The sequence below is a fragment of the Phoca vitulina genome, unplaced genomic scaffold (genome assembly GCF_004348235.1).
Source record: "Phoca vitulina isolate PV1807 unplaced genomic scaffold, GSC_HSeal_1.0 scaffold101, whole genome shotgun sequence".
NCBI lineage: Eukaryota > Metazoa > Chordata > Mammalia > Carnivora > Phocidae > Phoca > Phoca vitulina.
Window position 1 is genome coordinate 1515063 of NW_022589804.1, and position 21018 is coordinate 1536080.

The 21018-nt window shown below is 43.4% G+C and overlaps 1 protein-coding gene across 1 annotated transcript in view; it reads left to right on the top strand.

Annotated features, from left to right (window-relative positions):
- The first annotated feature begins 3216 nt into the window (after window positions 1-3216).
- RAB38 (RAB38, member RAS oncogene family) overlaps window positions 3217-21018 on the top strand; it is a 67276-nt gene continuing 49474 nt past the window's right edge. The window contains exon 1 of the mRNA XM_032397657.1: window positions 3217-3471. Within this exon, the coding sequence (XP_032253548.1) occupies window positions 3270-3471 (202 nt within the window). The 5' untranslated portion in view covers window positions 3217-3269. The remainder of the gene's footprint in view (window positions 3472-21018) is intronic.

The window sequence follows — 21018 nt, forward strand, 5'->3', positions numbered from 1 at the left end:
AATGCAGGATAGACAACACCACAGCTCGGTTAGTGGTGCCATTGTTGGGATGATTAGAATCCGCTGGGGCATCACTCCTGCCGGAAGGTGTCTAAAAGGCCCAGAGTTCTGACATGTGAGTCAGCAGTACGCTCCAGAGATCTTGCAACCCACTTCCCTCATTTTACTTGGGGTCTTTCGGGATTTCACTGAGCTGCTAGCCTGGCAAGCTCACCGAGCCGCTTTAGACTAAAAGATTTAAAAAATATCAACCAAGAGTAATTTTTTCCTGCTGTGAAGAATTGTCATGAGACCTAAACGAATGACTCTGGAAACAAATTGTAATACTTCCTGTCTAGCCAGGGAGCTTGCTCTTTCTGGTTGCCCACTGCCCCTGACAGGAGGATCCTGCCTCCAGGAGAGGCAGGGAGGCTGAAGTTTCAGGTCCTGTTCCTTTATTTTGTTTTTGCTTTTTTTTTGCTTAAAGACCACCCCCCCTACACACCCCCCCCCCCCCCCCCACAATTTTATAAGCTTCTGGTCTCGGAAAACCCAGGTCTTGGTCTGCCTGTCCTACACAATAAATCTCACCATCTGGTGCTCCAACATGCTCCTAATCAGCAGAGGAGAGCAGGTGAGGGTGGGGATGACTCAGCTGGGACAAGGCTGGGAAAACAGGCTGGGGCCTGTGAAGCAGTTGGGTCAGGCATAACAGTGAGGGCTGGCTCACATTATGTTTCAAACTTCTACCCCCTCCTTGTTTCCACCACCAGCTCCTTGCCCAGGCCAAACTTGTCTTCAGATCTACAGAGCCAGGATTTTAGATCTGGCGAGGGTCTTTGCCCTTACTGCTCATTTTTCAAGCTCTAAGAAGGGCCTAGGACCTCTCAGGTCTGTGAACTCTGCTCCCTGCAAAATGAAGCCAGAGTGTTGGCCAATACTTTAAGCAGGTAGAATACTTGGTTCAATCATTAGATATAATCTGCCTGGTGTGTCCCTGCGTGGGTGGAAACCAAAGAAGGATGTCTACCTATCTGAGCATTCAATAAAACACAAACCAGGACAATTCTGCACACCTTCCCTTTGTGCCCTTTATGAGCAAAGCTTCGGAGTTACCCCTGGAGGGGATAGAAAGCTGATAAGATATGATGACGGTCCCCAGGATTTATATCAGAGAACATGGTGTGAAAAGCTTGTCCCTTATTTGCTATTAATAACTGCCATTCAGCACCTACTACAGGCTCAGCATCTTATTATATAGTCTCTACTTATACCAACAACTCTAGAAGGTAGATATCCTTATTTTCATTTTGTGGATGTGGAAACTGAGCTCTAGAGAGGTTATGTGATTTATCCAGGGCAGGCATCTGGGGCATCCCTCTGCTTGTGAGGGGCTTGTGGAGGCTGAAGGATAGCATGCACAGTGTCAGATGAAGACAGAAAGACAGTGGGCCCACCGAACTTCCTCTTCTCTGTTTCACACAAGCCTGTATTGGAATCCCGGTTTTAACACTTTGTGTGGGTTTGGGAAAGCCATTCTCTGTCTTGCTTTCCTCATCTATCAACTGGACAAAATACTTCCTGATACAGTTGGAAAGTTGAAATGAGATAATGGGGACGTTGCTCAGTTCCTGGCACATTCTGGTACAAAATGACTCACTTTGGTACAGGATGCTCATCACTTAGATCTGCATGCCACTTCCTCAGAAATTGATGTTTTTACTGAATTGTTCTCTTCTCAGAGAGGCCTTTCTTGGCCGAACCCCATTCCACCTCTTCATACCTGTTCCCCTACCTTATTTTATCACCGACTAATACGTTACAAATCATACTTATTTATTTTTGTTTGTCTTGTCTGCCCCTACCCACAGGAAGGTAAAGTTTTTGAGACCAGGAATCTTTGTGTTATTTCTGTATCATCCCAAGCACAAATATATATTGGTTAAAAGAATACATTAAAAAACATACAAAAAACCCTCTTTGGCTCAGAAAATTGGCTTTTAATTTGGCTTTTTCCTTATTAGTGTTTGATACTGGGTACATTACTTAAAATATCTAGGCCTCAGTTTCCTTCTTTGTAAAATGGGAAGAATAATGGTATCAATTTTAATACTGCTAGGGTAATAAAGTGATATGTATAAAAACTGGCACATAGCAAGTGCTGGATAAATACTTCTATTTTTTTTTAAAGATTTTATTTATTTATTTGTCAGAGAGAGAAAGAAAGAGAGAAAGAGCGAGCACACAAACAGAGGGAGCAGCAGGCAGAGGGAGAAGCAGGCTTCCTACGGAGCAGGGAGCCCAACGCGGGACTCATCCCAGGACTCTGGGATCATGACCTGAGCCAAAGGCAGACGCTTAACCGCCTGAGCCACCCAGGCGTCCCAATACTTGCTATTTTTTTTTTTTTTTTTTCAATGTAGTTCTTTGGTCCAATACTTGCTATTGTTATCACTTAAAATATTCTGACTAGTTATTGAAATTGTCTTTCGATGTTGCCCAGAGCTTTTAGGATAAGAGAGAAGGCTAAAAGCCAAGGATGACCTCTGCATTTTCAGCCCCATGGTCCCCCTTGTTGAATAGGTGTGGAAGTGCTCAGTGTTCTCCCTCCAACGCAGGTGACAGGTCTGGATCACCATTATCAGGTCACTGAGGAAGAAAGCAAACTGAGGCTTGCCCAAGGTCAAATGACTTGCCCAGGGCCACTCACCTCAAAAAACTAGGGCATAAGGAACCCAATCCCCTACCGTGCCTCCTGAAATTGTATTGTCAACTGCCTCTCTTCCAAGCTCTCCCTACAGTGAGGGCTGGGGGTTGGGCTGTGAGCTCTGGAGCCCTGGGTTCCCCCGGCTTGTCCCTTTCATCTCCCGCAATGCACTGAACTTTTCCACACGCAGTTTTCCCGCACGGAAAATAGGGAAAATAAAGCCCACACCTCAAAGCTTCGTGTTCAGGATCACAGGCGAGGAGAGTTCTTTGGCAACTGTAAAGTGCTGCACGAATTACCTTTGCAACAGGCATTAAGACGCAAGCCCCCCACTTGCCAATCCCGGGAGACGCTCCCGTCTCCACCCCCTTCCAAGGCAGCGCACGGCCGGGGAAAGGAACAGGATTAACCCCTGGGCGCCTGTCTGGGCGTTTCTCCAGGCAGCGGGGGAGGAGTTCCGGAGCTCGCCCCCGCCCCGCCGCTCCTCTCCCTGGCGCCCGCACTCGCGCTCCCGGAGTCCGTCTCCCGCCAAGGCCCCGGCTGCGCTCCCCGGTCCGGCACAGCACGCGGGCGGCCCGCCAGGATGCAGGCCCCGCACAAAGAGCACCTGTACAAGCTGCTGGTGATCGGCGACCTGGGCGTGGGCAAGACCAGCATCATCAAGCGCTACGTGCACCAGAACTTCTCCTCGCACTACCGGGCCACCATCGGCGTGGACTTCGCGCTCAAGGTGCTCCACTGGGACCCGGAGACGGTGGTGCGCCTGCAGCTCTGGGACATCGCGGGTGAGCACCCGGGGAGGGGCGAGGGCAGGAGGGCCTCGCAGCGGGGTCTGCAGTCCCGGCATAGGGGGCTGCGGTCCCGTCCCGGGCGCCGCGCCGCACCGCACCGCACCAGACTTTTTCCTGGTGGGTTGGAAACTTGGTTTCAAAGAAGACAAAAGTTTTTCTCTCTCTCGCTGAAACTTCAAGTGCATTCCCCGGCGCGCTGGGGCTGTTGCTTGAATTCCCTCGCCCACCCTCCCCTGGGAATCTCCGGACCCAGTGCGGGCCTCTCCAGGGACCCAGAGAGACAGTGTCTGGAGTTCTCGGTCTCCAGCTCTTTTTCCGGGCGTGGGCGACGCGGCCGGTGACGCGGCCTTTAGTGTCCTGCCAGCCACCAAGGGGGAAGCCCTTAGACCGGTTAACAGCGGGAACCAGGAGCGTTCCAGGCTAGAGGGGCTTTACCCATCGTTCTTTTTAATCGCTTAGTTTATTCCAACTCTTGCCCCCCTCTCAGTCAAGCGAGTTTGAGGTTCTCAGCTTTGAGGAAGCCAAGGATCTTTGTGTGTATGTATTGGGGGCAAAGTATTATTTCTATGTTTCTCTCCGGCTCTCTGTGGTCTATAAAAAGAAGCCTGTGGGGCGCCTGGGGGTTCAGTCGTTAAGCGTCTGCCTTCGGCTCAGGTCATGATCCCGGGACCCTGGGATTGAGCACCGCATTGGGTTCCCTCCTCAGCGGGGAGCCTGTTCTCCCTGCTTGTGCTCTCTCTCTCTCTCTCTCTCTCTCTCTCTCTGTCAAATAAATAAATAAATAAATAAATAAATAAAATCTAAAAAAAAAAAAGAGCCTGTGCACCTACCTTAGGGGCACTCCTGTCAAAGAGTCTATGACAGTAGCCATAAGATTTATTGATTTGCCCTTAAAGTTTTCACTGAGAGATCTGGGAAATGAGAAGTTTCATTACAATGTTTGAAACTAGAATTCGCTTCTGAGGGTTTGTCCCCCAAGTTGGGCGGGGGAGTCAGGCAAATGTGAGACAAATGTGTGTCTTCTCCAAGAGTGAGTCCTCAGACTGAAGCTGTTTGCAACCTGGGCATGTCCAACCCCTCATTATAGGTCCTGGCTCTCCACTCACCAACCTGCCCAGTGGCTTCAGACAAGTCCCTTCAGCTCAGCTGCATCCCTGTTAAGTGGAAAGGGGTTGCACACGCAGCTCAGCAATCTTCCTGCTCTGAAGTTTTCAGGTCCTCTGGGATTCTCTGTGAACAGTGCCACTTCACCTCCGACTGTTTCGTGGTCTGTGGTACCAGGAACCTTTACAAGTGCTGGACCCAAACCAGCCACTTCTCTTTCAGAAAATAGGTTCCTTTTTAGCTGGTGTATTTGACTGGAAACACTTGATCATGGCTTGAAGCAAGAACAAATGTGGAAAATTCCTGAAAGGGCATTTCTGTTTCTGGGGATTCTGGTGCCTCTTTAATCATAAGCTGCCAAGTCTTATGATAAAACTTTTGGCATGTGAACAGATTCTTACACGTGGGCTCATCTTCAGCTGCTCCAGCGGCACAGGGGCTGTCAGAGAGCGGACGATGCCATCAGCCACTATCTGACTGGGTTTTCCATCTAGAAAAGCCACTGCGAGTCTCTGCACTTCGGTAGCTGCATGTTTTCGCGTCTGAAAACTCTTCTGGTTGCGCGGATGCGTTCAGGACTCAAGTTTAGAAGGAGCTTACTGTTTCAAAGGGGATGTAGCTGTCATTTAGACTTTTGTGTCAAATGCAAGTAAGGATGTGACCTCAGACACGTTAGAGAATGTCCATGAATCTCCGTGTCCTCACCTAACAGAGAAGATAGAAAGGTATAGTGATTAAGAGTCTAAATTCCAGAGTCGAACCACTTTTGACTGTATCCCTGTTTTACCCCACATGTCCTGGTCGATTTTAGGCAAGTTCCTTAACCTCCTGATCTCAGGTGCCTTATCTATAAATTATAGGCATAATGCTTTCTCCCAGAAATGGGCAACCAACAAATGCCAGCTAAAGGTGATGGTACCTACTGTCTAGGAGAACTGCAAGGATTATTGTTACACTAGCATGTATATTTATTTATTTATTTTTAAAGATTTTTTTATTTATTTATTTGAGAGAGAGAGCACATGAGAGGGGGGAGGGTCAGAGGGAGAAGCAGACTCCCTGCTGAGCAGGGAGCCCGATGCGGGACTCGATCCTGGGACTCCAGGATCATGACCTGAGCCGAAGGCAGTCGCCTAACCAACTGAGCCACCCAGGCGCCCTACACTAGCATGTATAAATGGTAGGCAAGAAGGACAGGATAAATGTGCTAACTAAGTCATAATAAATGATGAGTCCTATATTATACCTGTAATCTGTTCCAAAATGCCCAGCACCATTTTTCAGCTTTATCTGTAGTACAACATGCTGTCATGAGCAGTTTAAGTCCCAAGTTTAGAAATGCCTCTTGAGGGGCAGCTGGGTGGCTCATTTGGTTAAGCGTCTGCCTTTGGCTCAGGTCATGATCCCAGGGTCCTGGGATAGAGCCCTGTGTCAGGCTCACTGCTCAGCGGGGAGTCTGCTTCTCCCTCTCCCTCTGTGCTTTTTCTCTCTCTCAAGCAAATAAATACAATCTTAAAAAAAAAGAGAAAGAAAAAAGAAATGCCTCCTGAGCCGTGGTTCTGGACTGAAGTTTCGGTGGAGGCTATAGCAACAGAAGTCTGTGTAAATAAGAAATCTGAGGAGCTTTGGAAAGTCGGTTGTATGAATACAGTGGCCTGTAGCATCTCCATAAGGAACTTCTTTTTCCCAGAGCTCTGATGTTCAGTGGCAACCTGTCTTTGGCAGCCTCCAGCCCAGAGACCCCGTGAGCTGAGTTAGAAGCTGGGATCAGGCACCATTCGTGGGGAAGTTGGGCCCTTGTGGAAAAGATGATTGGAGCATCGTGGTGACATGTTTCCAGCTACGTAGGTAGCCCTGTGAGGAGTGAATGCATTTGAAATCCAATCTCAAGTGCCCACTCAGACTCTAGTCAGCTAGGTGTACCTTACAGCACCTTCAGATCAGCCTGTCTGTCCAGACATAGGAATGCTTCTCTCTCTCCTTTGGGTTCAACTCTGCTGTGTGTGTGGAAAGAAGAGGTGAGGCTAAAATGTGAACAGGTGAGCCTCACTTTGAGATGGTCGGGAGTATGGATGAGATAGAGGGGACAGACCCTGTCTTGATAGAATATCAGATCTATCTGCTATAGAGGGAATCTTTGCTCATTAGATTTTTGGTATTCATTTGATTCAATGCCAACTCAGGGCCTATTTGTCCAACTAAATTCCATGATATATCTCTTGTAGCCACTTTGGCCAGTCTGTTCCTGAAAGACTCCAAAAAATATCTCTCAGGGGGTGCCTGGCTGGCTCAGCCTATAGAGCATGCGACTCTTGATCTCCCAGTCATGAGTTCCAGCCCCACATTGGGTATAGAGATTACTTAATTAAAAAAAAAAAAACAAAAAAAAAACCCTTTTTTTTTTAATACCTCTCAGGGCTCGTGAAGTAGGCCTGAAAACCAACATGGTAAATTCCACAAACCTCACAGGGAGTGGCAATCGCCCTGAATCCCAAAGATTCCATCATAGAGGAGCAGCTGGGTCAGCTCTGGGTTCCAGAGCTCTTGATAGTGCCAAGAGAAATTAAGTCACTCGGCCCAAGGCCACCTACCTATTAAGTGGAAGAGCTGGATTAATACAGTTCTGTGTGACTTGGAATCAAGCCACGCTCTTCAGAACCACAGGCCTGTGAGTGCCTGGGGCACAGTTGGCCCACTAGGGTTATACTCTCCTCCCCTTTGGAGGTGTTGCTTCTTTAGATTTACCTCAAGTTATCCTTGCCTTCTCCTTCCTATTTCTAACATGTTTTTGGATATTAATCAGAATGGCTGTGCAGGTAGTGGGAGGAAATAGAATGAAAATCTATTTCTGAAAATTTGATTCTTGGCTATAGGGTTTTTAAAATAGGTTTATTAGGAAAAAACGTAAACAAAAGGTTCACATTTGAGACTCTCCAATTTTTAATTCTCCAGTAACATAGCTGGTTAAGTGGTAGTGCTGGAATTTAAAATTTGGCCATGGAATCCAGGACCCAGTTTCCTAACAGCTTCCCACAATTTAAAAATAAAATAGTTTTGGGGCACCTGGGTGGCTCCGTTGGTTAAGCATCTGACTCTTGATTTTGGCTCAGGTCATGATCTCAGGATTGTGAGATCGAGCCCCACGTCAGGTTCCATGCTGGGCATGGAGCCTGCTTAAGATTCTCTCTCCCTCCCCCACTCTTGCTCTCTCTCTCTCAAATAAATAAATCTTTATTTATTTATTTTTTAAAGATTTTATTTATTTATTTGAGAGAGAGAGCAGGAGTGGGGTGAGGCGTAGAGGGAGAAGCAGACTCCCTGACCAGCCACCAGCAGGAAGCTCAATGCAGGCTAGATCTAGGGACTCCGGAATCAGGACCTAAGCGGAAGGCAGATGCTTAACCGACTAAGCCACCTAGGTGTCCCCAAAATAAAATACTTTAGACATATTCTTTTTTTAAAAAAAGATTTATTTATTTATTTGAGAGAGAGAGCGAGAGTGCATGAGAGCAAGGGGAGGGGCAGCATGGGGGGAGAGTGAGAATCTCAAGCAGACTCCCTGCTGAGCACAAGCCTGGCATGGAGTTCCATCTCAGGACCCTGAGATCAGGATCTGAACTAAAATCAAGAGTCAGATGCTTAACTGACTGAGCCACCCAGGTGCCTTTAGACATAATCTAAATATATTTAAAAAATATACTGCTTGATGTTGGGCAAGCCATGAGAGCTCAGTTGCCTCATCTATAAAAAGGCTCTTGTTTTATTTTCCTGTGATATCACATATTTGGATTATGTAATCTCTTGCAGTTTCTGTCAGTTCTAATATATATTCAGTGTGCCCAGGTAGTATGGGGCAGTTTATTCCAACTTCTTCCCTTGCCAGCTTTGGGACTGGTGCAAGTCACTTAAATGTTTGTGCCTTGGTTTCCTGTCTGTAAACCAGGGACAGTAGCAGAACCTGCTCCTTTGAGTTGTTAAAAGAATGAAATGAGGTCATTCATGTGAAGTTGGGCCTGCCTGACACATAATACAAGCTGAATAAATGTTAGCTATTACTCTTGTTCTTAATTGTTATTACAAACTACCTTCACATACGTTTTCCTGCTACATTTGCCCAGCATTGCTGAGGATATAGACAGATCAGGTGGTGTTGAATCTATTTTATATTAGAGAAGAACAAGAATCAGAGAGGTAAGGGACTTGCCCAGGGTTGCAAGAGTTAGCAAGTGGCAGAGGAGGAAAGTGGCTGAGGAAAAATAATTCCCTCAGGACACATCGACGCTAACTTTCCCTGCCTAAGCTATGCAACAAAGAAACATTGGAGGACATTATCCAACAGGCAGGCAGAGCGATGGGGAGGCAGCCTGGGCCTAGAGTCAGGAGCCCCAGGACACTGAGTCCCCACCCCAGTGGCCATGAGATTCATCTGGATCACAGTGCTGTGTTGTTTCAGGGTTTATAAAATGCTTCCGCATTATAAAAATTCAATGGGGGGCGGGTTTTGGACTTGACTATCTCTGCAGTGTCTATTTCTAAAAGACTGTAATTCTCCAAGGAGTTTTAGAAGAAGGGTCTTAAATGTCAACATAATAGATCTAGAAATGTAGAAAGAGCTAAATTTGGCAACCACATGTCAAGCAAAAAAAAAATAAAATAAAAAAATAAAAATGCATGTCAAGTCTGGGCCACTCTCTACTGGGCAGTTTATTGCCTTGTTTCTAGCCTGGCTAATTATAGATTTTCTAAATACCATGTGGACTAACATGGTTTGTGCTTAGAGGTAAGCAGTGTGTACACGGAACAAGATGGGGAACTTTCTAAGTAGGGTGAATGATGTGTGGGCAAAGCACCCTGGGGCTTTTTGCAGGGCGATCAGTAGACTCTCTGTCACAGACACGTGAGCATTAGGCATGTGGGACACGTCCACTCATCTAGGTTTTAGAGGACTAGTTCTGACAGGAGAGTACATAGCAGTCTGACCAAGGAAAGCTAAGTCATTTGAGAGAAGAATGGGATGGGGAAGAACAGCTCTCAGGTGGGTGGCTTGTTTCTTCAGCACAGATATATATGAAATGGCCAGTATATGTTACAGATTGTTCTAGAATCTAGACAAAGAAGGGTAAAGAATTGAACATGACCTGGTTCCTGACCTCAAGAAGTTCACGGTTCAGTGGGCATGGTGGCACCAAAGTAAATTACTGTAACAGTGAATGAACTGTATCAATATAGGCCACTCCAAAATATTCTGGTGGCGCGAAGGGGGTCCTGCCTGCACCACATCTATCCACTCTCTGAGCTTAAACCTGAGCAGGTGGGATAAAGCCTCTAGCTCGTGGGATATTTCCAATGCTCTTACCTAGCACTGGTTCCTCCCTGTAATCAGTGATTTCAGGGCTGTACAGCTTGAGGCAGAAGTTCATCCTCTGGCTCTCTTCAATTCTGGCTCCTTCTCTTGATGATCTTATGCATTCCCATGGCTTTAAACTTTATGCAGGCGAGTCCAAAAATGTGCATCTAACCTTGACTTCTCATGACCTTCAGACCTATAATTTGGTCTTCCTGCTGGCCATCTCCATTATGATCTCTCACATATATTGCAAGATCAATATGTCATAGCAAAGTGGCATGAAAAAACAAAGATTGTTGTTTTTTCTCTATTAGTGAAGTAATAGATTCTCAATGTAGCAAAATTGGAAAGTAGAAAAGAAAACGACAATAACAACAACAAAGGAGTACGGAGAACTTCCACAATCACCCCTCTTAATGATAAGTAGTAAAGGATGCTATTTATAAGTCTAAACTAGGCATCTTTCCCCACTCACTGGACTTGGTATATACCTTTCCCACAGTCACTTGGACTTGAAACCTCTGCCATATTTTCTTCTTTGACCCTCCATGTCAGATAGTGATTATGCTTCTCTTGACACTGCTCTAGACCAAGGACAGCACTATTATTACTTGCCTGTTCTTCTATAATAGCCACCTGGCTAGTTCTAGTCTCTTCTTCCTTCAGTTGTTATATGTACCAAGGTCAAGTTCATCTTTCCAGAACATCACCTTGGTGGCTCCCCATTGCCTATAGATTATGTATGTCATGAAAGTGGAATTAAAACACTAGAGATAAGGTGATAGGAGGGCTGATGGCTAGAAAGAGGACAGATTTCAAGTCATAGAGCCATTGAGGGAGGAGTTGGTGGGGTCCTAGCAAGTAGGAAGTGACTGGAGTCCTTGAGGCCTGACCAGGTCCAAAGGAAACCCAGGATCCATGTCACTGTGGCTTGTCATGAATACAGCTATTGTCATTGAGTGTTGAAGCGGTACTTAAATATTTGTTATTGTTTTATTTTACTGAATTTTATTTAAAAAGTTATTTTAAAATTTGAGCATTTGAGAGGTGTAAGATTTTGCCTGAGAAAATGTATTCATTCATTTGATAAGCAGAGGGACTTAGGGATAAACAAAATGGATCAATTTTTGCACTTACGGAATCTGATAGTCTGGTGGGACATAAAAATATTTAAAACAGATAATTATTTAATCACTGTTTTGACGAGTGTTCTGAAGGGGAAGTGTCAGGTGCTAAAAGAAAGTCAAAACAGGACACCTACCCTAGCTAGCTGTGGCATGGAGGTGAGAAGACACGGTGCGGCCGGCAGTAATCTGGCATAGCTACAGGTTACAACAAGGGAGGGGGGGTTGGTGAGGGAGCAGCAGACAAACGATGAAAGGACATATATGCTAAGCTAAAGGTTAAAGGTGACTGCTTACATTGATTGCCAAGGCAGTTTTTGCAATTTAAACTCCACAGTGATTGTGACAAATAGGTCTTCTTATTTCCAATTTTGGAGGTGAGGAAACTGGGCCAAGCCTAAGTAGCATATGGTGCCTGGTACATAGTGGCTGCTCAGTGAAAGTGGTTTGATACTGGAGTCATCACTCACCTGAAAAGTTTTTGAGAGTAGTTGCTTTGTAGAAAGGCTTAGAGCGCTTTCTCTCCATCTTCTGATGATTCACTCTGGGGAATCCTGCAAAGCTTTCAAGTCATTAAGAACTGTCCTGCCCCGCCCCCCCCCCCCCCCCCCCACTTTTTTCTTTCTTTTCCTTGATTCTGAGTTGGAAACTCCCAGAGGGAAATGCTGGCCCTGCTTTTCCTGGGGGTGGAAATCATGTTTATTCCATCAAGGCAATATCCTCATCTTCTAGGTTGGTGTACTAGAGTAGTGTCCAACTTGGCAAGGTCAAGACTGTGACTATAGCCTGCGTTTCGCATTATTGAGTTCCACTATTTTTTTTTTCAGCTGTTTGAAAATTTAATTAAGAAACGATATGATCTTAAATTATTCTCTGAAAAAAACTCGGGTTTTAACTTCCACCAGTCCCCACTCCTTTTAGTTTCTTACTCGCAGGTATTAATCAAATTCTATCTCTTCTGTCTTGAAAGCTAACTCTGTCTTATCCTTCTATGAGTGGCCTTGTCTTCTTCATGACTCATCGGGACCACTGTAGCAGCTTCCTAACACCTGTCCCTTCCTCAAGCTTTCCCCCACATTGGTTTGTAATCCATGGAGGTGAGACTTTTGAGCATGGCCTCATTCTCCAGTCAGATATTCTCCTGTTTGGCATTCTTCAGTGGATCCCCATCACTTTCAGAATTAGAGGCTAAACATTTTACCGTGAAATTTGAGGTCAGCCATTCCAGGCTCATCTCTCATACCTCTGACTCTTGACCATTCCAGATATCTTTTTTTTTTTTTTTTTAAAGATTTTATTTATTTATTTGAGACAGAGAGGATGGGAGAGAGAGAGCACATGAGGGGGGGAGGGTCAGAGGGAGAAGCAGGCTCCCTGCCGAGCAGGGAGCCCGATGCGGGACTCGATCCAGGGACTCCAGGATCATGACCTGAGCCGAAGGCAGTCGCTTAACCAACTGAGCCACCCAGGCGCCCCCATTCCAGATATCTTACAGTGGCTTCAATTCACCTATCTCCCCCTCTGTGTTATGATTCATATGATTGTTGCTGGCTAAATACACTTTCCTCTTTTTCACTTAGATGACTCCTATGGATTCTTGGTCACTCAACCCATCTCACCTCCTTTAAGAAATGTCTATTGAGCCCATGTACCCATGGGAGGCGCTGTTTCTCTGCTCCCATAATAACCATGCTTGTCCTGGGTTAGAAGCCTTCTACTACTGCACTGGAATGTCTTTTTATCCCAGTCTATAACCCTAGGTCCCAGCATAGTTCTTGGTAGTTAGTAGGTCCTCAGTGAGTGTTTGTTCATTCAAGTTTTCTAGTCAACTATTTCATCATTGCTTCAATTCCCAGATATATCATTGACCTAAAAATTTTTCCAGTAAAACAAAACAAACTCCCCCCTTATTTGTTTATGCTTGAAAGATTTCATAATTTTATGAATATTAATGTATTAAAAATGTATACACTGTAAAATTGATAAATATGGTAGTCACTTTTCTGAAGGTGGCATTCTGTTTCATTTTTTCATCGTAAAAACTGGGGAGTGACCTTAAAGACCCTTCTTAAAAGCTGCACTTCATTATTTAACCAAGTCCTCATAATTTGGAATGAAGTGTTATTCATTTGGAGGTCAAATGGCAAAACTGTCTTTATGATACTTTGATACATTAGATGAAGTAATAATTTTGAAGGGTAATTTTTAGAGTTAAGATCTTGATGGCTCATTAAACCAAATGGTTTCTTTTACAGAAGAGAAAGCTATGCTCTAATAGTGGGTTTGCTTTAGTTTATCAGAGTTTTAGATCTAGTTAATGGTAGAAATGGAACCAGAATGCAGGCATCTCTGGTTTATTAATGATGAGATTTGAAGAATTAAAAGCTGATGTTTTAACACTAGATGTTTTGGTGTAGTCTTAAGCACTGAGGCACAAAAGTAATTGAATTTAGTGGGCACCCAACCCTCTGGAAATTCATGCAATGAAGAAGAGAGGGTGATGGGACTGGGAGGACCCAAAGACATCCACGGTCTGGCTCAAATAATATCCCTAATATTGGGACGCCTGGGTGGTTCAGTCAATTAAGCATCTGCCTTCAGCTCAGGTCATGATCTGGGGTCCTGGGATCGAGCCCCGCATCGGGCTCCCTGCTCAGCGGGGAGCCTGCTTCTCCCTCTGCCTGCCGCTCCCCCTGCTTGTGCTCTCTCTCTCTCTCTGACAAATAAATAAATAAAATCTTTAAAAAAAAATCCCTAATATTATTTTCCTTTGCTCCATTATGAGGCTGAAAATTTGGCCATTTGAACTCTTGCTTCCTTGTTCACACCCCATGTTCGTTGCCTCTGTGCCTTTCCTCCTGCTCTTCTTGCTGGTTCACATACCCTTCCCTTTATTTCCACATATCCAAATCCTATCTAATGTTTAAGATCCAACTAGAAGGGCAACTCCCCTACAGAATTCCCTAATTCTCTCATTCTTCTTCCCTTGAATATCATGCAACTTTTTTTTTTTCTCCCTGTAGCACTTCTTCTTTAGCCTTGTATTAAGAGTTATTGCCTACCTTTCCAGATACCCTGGTGTGGTTTAGCAGACCTTGCCACAAGTTGTGACATAATTTAATGAAATGACTGTGGAGTCAGCAAAGAGGTAGAGAAGGAGAAGGCACTATACAGGGGGAGAACCAAGCAAGGGCAGGTTTTTTGGAAGCAAAGGAGAAAGAATTTTAGGAGAGGATAGTCAATAGTTTCAAATACCTGAGAGAAATCAGAATTCTTTCTTTTTGCTCTGAGTGCCTACTTTTTGCAGTCTCTTTTAGCCTGATACGTTATTTAACCTTTCTTCCTCATCAGTCTTGCACAAAACTGCTCTCTAAAGAAAAGCAATGAAAAACTTAGCTTCTTATGTATCTCCTCAGCCTAATGTGGACAAAGAAAATATTCGTAGTGGGAGGGATCCACACAATTTGCAATCTAATTTGTAGGGCAAAATTTAAAGGAAATTGACAAATTATTTCTTGGGAAGACTATTTTTCCCTACAATGTAATGTGTTACTAATACCCACCCTTTATGGAGCATCAGGCATGGTACAGTGTGTTTTTATGTATCATTTCATTTATTGCTCACAATGAGTGGATCTGGTAGGTCTTGTCACAAGCCCCATCACAGAGCTGAGAGAACTATGCTTAGACAAGCTAGAAAACACATAGTCAAGGAAAAAAAAACACATAACACTTTTCAAAATTCATACAGGTCGTGAAGGATAGTGCTGGGTAGGAACTGATATTTGTTTGCTGTTTTCTGACTACGTTCTACCGTTTCCTGAGTGTGATACAACAGTGCAGTCATTTCCACATTCCTGAGATTAAGTTGCATTTAGAAGATATACATTATTTATTTTAAAGGAATAATTTATTGTTTTTTGAATCTTTATACTTTTGGATAGAGCTAAGAATTAAATGAGCTAAATTCTTTGCACACATCACCGCTGAGACCATGGGGTTAGGTTGGCTTAGTAACAACTGTCTTTTTTTTTTTTTTAATAAAGATTTAATGTATTTATTTGAGAGCGAGCGAGCATGAACTGGGGTAGGAGGTGGGTGGAGGGAGGAGCAGAGGGAGAAGGAGAAGCAGTCTCCCTGCTGAGCAGGGAGCCCAACACAGGGCTCTATCCCAGGACCCTGAGATCATGACCTGAGCCGAAGGAGCCACCCAGGTGCCCCCCAAGTTCTATTTATTAAATAGTTAGCACCAAACAATTCAATAAGTATCATGTTCTAACAACTTAGTAGCCATTTGAAAAAAAAAATTGGAACACAAATTTAATTTTTTTTTTTCATTTTTAAGAACTATAATTATTTACTATTGGAATACATGTGCCTTTGGGCCATGGAACAACATCTCAAAATTTTGAGAGAGAGTAGACATCACCACTCTCATTTCCTGATTCATGTTGATTTTCACATGACTGGCTTTTTATCACACAAACTGTGAAAACCTCAGTTTCAAAAAGATAGGATTGCATTAGAAGGAATGTAGCATGGTCTAATGTTAAAACTGTGAACTATCTCAAGCTAGTAGTTCCTGAGGTGTTTGAGCTTGAGTGCCACTGTGTTTGCCTTGAAATTTTAAAATATCCTATTTATCCTATTGCACCCCTGTGAGTTCACTGACACATCCCAGAGCATCTTGATATACATTTTGGGAATTACAGCTCTGGAAGAATCCGGAAATTCTTTAAGAGTGAAAGCTTTAGAGTCTAGTCCTGAGTCCTGGACTTCTGAGTTATTTGTAAAAGTGTTATAACTCGTGAATTTTTTACTGTCTTGTGAGTTATTTATGAAAGCATCTTTGAAGGTTACTTAGAGGTGATGTCTCAAATTCTAAGTAATTCACTTGATCTTAGCCAAAAGGCTGAGAAGCAATTCAAGTGCTAAGTAATTCAAACATACCTTTTTCTTAATACATTTGAGCTTATAGTTCAGTGGAGATATTTTTAAGTTGTTTGTTAGGTATTTAAGTTGTAATTAGTTTAATTAATAATGTGGGATGCTGATTGTTTTATCTCGATTCATGCCAACCTCTCTTCTGTGACTTGATTTCATTCCCTCCCACTATTCAGTATTGGACATTACATTATTCTCTATTCAAGCGAGTTATTTCCTCTAAGCTGAGTAGTGTTGGACCTCAGTCAAAATAAATTCTGACAAAAAAGTCTGGGATACTGGGGTACTAATTATCTCTCTCTATCTCTGTCTCTGTTTCTCCCCCCCCCGACACAGCCTGAAATTTAAATATAAATATAGAATTTAATTAGAATATTTGAAATTTATTTTAAAAAGTCACTACAATTCATCTTCCTTCTATAATGTTATTGTTTTTGGACACCTGAAAAACCGATTATTACTTTTTATGTCATCTTACTCTTGCACGCTTTCGCTTAATTCAATACACTGCATCTAGCTTTACCGTCTTGTTGAATAGAGGTAAGATTTGCCTCTAAGAGACGACAATCAGTAGTAAGGTGAAATGGGGTAACTAAAGAAGTGGCAGAAAGAGCTTGGGTGGTTCTGAATTGGGGACAGATTTTTTTCAAAGTGAATCTTAAGAATGAGCAGGAGTTTAGTAGGCAGAGAAAATAAATGAGTTGAATCAAGATCTTGCTTTATTCAGTTCACTCCTCTCCCTGCTGGGGTTCCCCCTCATGAATAAGAAATCACTGTTAGTTGTTGTTTCATTACATAACAAGTACTTGTATTATAGTCCCTTTTTTTTTTAATTTTTTTTTTTTTTTTTTTTTTAGATTTTATTTATTTATTTGACAGAGAGAGAGACAGCGAGAGAGGGAACACAAGCAGGAGGAGTGGGAGAGGGAGAAGCAGGCTTCCCGCCGAGCAGGGAGCCCGATGTGGGACTCGATCCCAGGACCCTGGGATCATGACCTGAGCCGAAGGCAGACGCTTAATGACTGAGCCACCCAGGCGCCCTTATAGTCCCCTTCTACCATGCAAGTTCGTTGTGAGCGTAGCCTACGGACATCTCAGAGTGTGTGTGCTATGGAGACATAAGGGAACAGCACTTGAGTAATTCAACAGTGGACTCAAGGAGGCTCAGTGCAATCAGGGACATAGGCTGCAGAGATCTGCAGCACATAAAAAGCAGTCCAAGGCAGGGAGGGCCTGCATAAATGGGTGAGCAAATGATACAGTCAGTGCTAGGTGAGTACAATGGAGGAAAGAGTTGACTGTGGGGCCAAGTTAGTCAGAAAGCTCCAAGAAGGTAGGGCTTGGTACAACCTTGGAGAATAGTTAGGATTTAGTTAGGTAGACAGTAAGGGAATGGTCTATTCCAGTGGGAGTGGAGGGTGCCATGGAGTGAGTGTGAATGAAAGCAAGAAGCAGAACTTAGAAGGAGAGCCAGACAAGGCACAGTTTTGGGTAGGATCTTGACCTCAGTCTGAGGATTTGTCTTTAACTTGTAGATCAAGGTGTACAACTTTGAAAATCCCATAGAAGCCCAGAGGGTAAAGTAAATGAACTCTTCTCTACCTGGCAAGCTCTTACTCATCTTTTGATGAGTTTCTCTCTGAAAAATATGTCCCAATTTAGGACCACCCAAGCTACTGCTCCCTGTTTCCCTAGGAAATGGGAACACAGCTTCCCCACAATCCTGGCTCACATTTTGTTTCTCTACAAAACTCTACTTGCAGGTAGGTGGATATACTAGAACAAGCCCAATGTGTCAAAGAGTATTTTGATGCAAAAATAAACAAACGTGGGATCCTAAGTCACCATTTGTAAGAGCCTATAAGAGCCATAAGAAAAATGGATGAGTAGCAACAGTTTCTTTAAAATAAAATAATATCAATTTCATTAAATTCAAAATATTTTGTTAGAGTTATTTTTATTAAATGGATGCAGTTAAACACATTTAAATTTAAGGCAGTGTTTTCATGGTATACGACAATGCAAAAGGAATGGCATCTGAGCAAATTATTTTCCCTTTAAAATCGGGTGTTTGGTACTAGTCAGCTCAAGTGAACTACCTCCTAAACATGACTCATATGATGTGGACCTTGTAATTCTAAATGTTCTGAGTTTTCAAGACATTCCAATATCTGTCTTATTAGAGATCTTCCAATTTTTTAAAAAGATTTATTTATTTGAGAGAGAGCGAGAATGCACGAGTGAGTGGGGGGAGGGGCAGAGGGAGAGAATCTCAAGCAGACTCTCCTTTGAACTCAGAGTCTGACACCAGGTCAATCCCACAACCCATGAGATCATGACCTGAGTCAAAACCAAGAGTTGGAGGCTTAACCGACTGAGCCACCCAGGCACCCCTAGAGATCGTCCAATTTATAACTGTTGGCAAATAGTTCAAATCACCTTAAATCTTGCATGGGTCACAGAACATGTTAGAAGCCCACCCTCCAGTTTGTGGCATCTGCTGTAAGCAGTAGTGGATCCCTGAAAGTGTTTAATTAGGGAAATGATAGGGTGAAAACAGAGCTTTGGAAGGTGAATTTGGCAGAAGTGTACAGAAATTAAAGTACCAGTTCAATCTCCAGTCCTGACCACCCCCTGGAACTTCAGCCTTCTATATACAACTGCCTACTCAACATGTCAGCCTAACAGACATCTCAAACTTAACATATCAGAATCCTGATCTGCTTCCACAAAGCCTGCACCTCCAAAAGTCTTCTTCATCTCAGCTAATAGCAACTCCATACTTTTGATTTTTTAAGCCAAAAGTTCTGGAGTCCTGCTCAAATCATCTCATACTCAATGTCTTCTCTATCATCTCAATCTCCAGATGTATCCAGGAAGCAACCAATCTTTACCAACTTTCACCATCCCCACGTTGGTCCACATCATTGTCTCTTGCCTGGATTATTGTCTCACCATTTCCAACCTTGACTCCTGTAGGTCATTCCTTAACACAGCAGCCATAATATCCATTTACTCCTGCCCCCATTCATGTTTCTCATCTGCTCCCAGTCCTTGAGGGATTTCCTCTCTCATGCAGAATAAAAGGCAACCTTCCTGTAATGGCCTGAAATTGGCCTGAGATCCACCTGCCTCACTGCATACTCCTCTACTCCTTGCTCCGTCCTCCCCAGCATAGACTCCTTGCTCTTCTCTAAACATGTGCCAGACACATTTGTGCCTCTGAGTCTTTCTTTCTGGTGTTTTCTGTTGAAAGCACTCTTCTAAATATCCACATGGCTTTCTCCTTTACCTCTTTTTGGTCTTAAGGGACAACTTCTCCGTGGGCCTTCACTATCCATCCTGCTTAACTTTACCCTCACCCCCCACACACCATTTTCTCCTTTCCTACTTTATTTTTCTCCCTAACACTTTACCAGCTAATGTAGTGTTATGGGTATCTTACCAACTTTTTATCTCTTTCCACTAGAACGTAAGATTCATTAGAACAAGGACCTCTAATTCTTTTTGCTCATTGCTAGAACGGTGCCTGAAAAATAATAAGCATTCAGAACTTTGTTGTTCAGTGAATGAATGAGATGAGATGAGGTGATCCTCACTAGAGTGGTGATGATGAAGGCATGGCAGAGGGTGACTCTTACTGTCTTGCTAAGCCTGCATGTATCTGCTGGGAGGGGGATGAGAATTAGGGGCTATTCCTTCACTCAGTGAGGAGACCTTACTGAGCACTCACTGTATACTGAGTGCTCAACATACTTGTCATGGGGACTGCTGAAAGGTGGTTCTGGCTAAGGGCACTTGTTATTTTGTGAGCAAAGATTACATACACATGGTTAATGCCAGTATATCCGCCTAGGTGACTTGGATAAAGAGTGATGGATTGATATGCTTCTGTCACGGGCTTGGTGGGGCAAATTAGGGAAGAGAGAAATTGAAAGAGTTTCAAAACTATGGCCAGAGGGTCAGATGGGCTCTTAAAAATTGGAGGAAACCTACTCATGAGGATGTTAGCCAGACTCTGATCCTAGTCTGTGGGTTTCCCTGAGTCTTCAAAACTAACGTAATCTATTGTAAGTTCAGTGTCCATTTGGCCATCATAGTAATTAGATTTATTTTCTAGATACATACTTTTGGTTTCATCTTCCTGCTTTTCATACTATTATTCCCTAGAAACAAAGAGAGTATCTTGCTGGTACTTTTAGCTCTATGGACTGTGCATGACTCAAAACTTATGTTATTTTGAATAGAGTAAATTGATTCCAAGGGATTATTTCTTTTTATTTTTCATATTTTAAAAGTAATTTCAGTTTATATTGGCAAAATATTATGTTTGCAACTCCAATCTTTATGCTGTGAAAAGACATGTATTATACAATGGAATATTATGCAGCCATCAAAAGGAATGAGATCTTGCCATTTGCAACGACGTGGATGGAACTGGAGGGTGTTATGCTGAGCGAAATAAGTCAACCAGAGAAAGACATGTATCATATGACCTCACTGATATGAGGAATTCTTAATCTCAGGAAACAAACTGAGGGTTGCTGGAGTCGGGGGGGGGGTGTGTGTGGGAGGGATGGGGTGGCTGGGTGATAGACATTGGGGAGGGTATGTGCTATGGTGAGTGCTGTGAATTGTGCAAGACTATTGAATCACAGATCTGTACCTCTGAAACAAATAATGCAATATATGTTAAGAAAAAAAAAAAAAGAAGAAGATAGCAGGAGGGGAAGAATGAAGGGGGGGAATCGGAGGGGGAGACGAACCATGAGAGATGATGGACTCTGAAAAACAAACTGAGGGTTCGAGAGGGGAGGGGGGTGGGAGGATGGTTTAGCCTGGTGATGGGTATTAAAGAGGGCATGTTCTGCATGGAACACTGGGTGTTATGCACAAACAATGAATCATGGAACACTACATCAAAAACTAATGATGTAATGTATGGTGCTTAACATAACAATAAAAATTTTTAAAAAAAGACATGTATTATGAATACAAAATATAAAATAAAGATATATAATT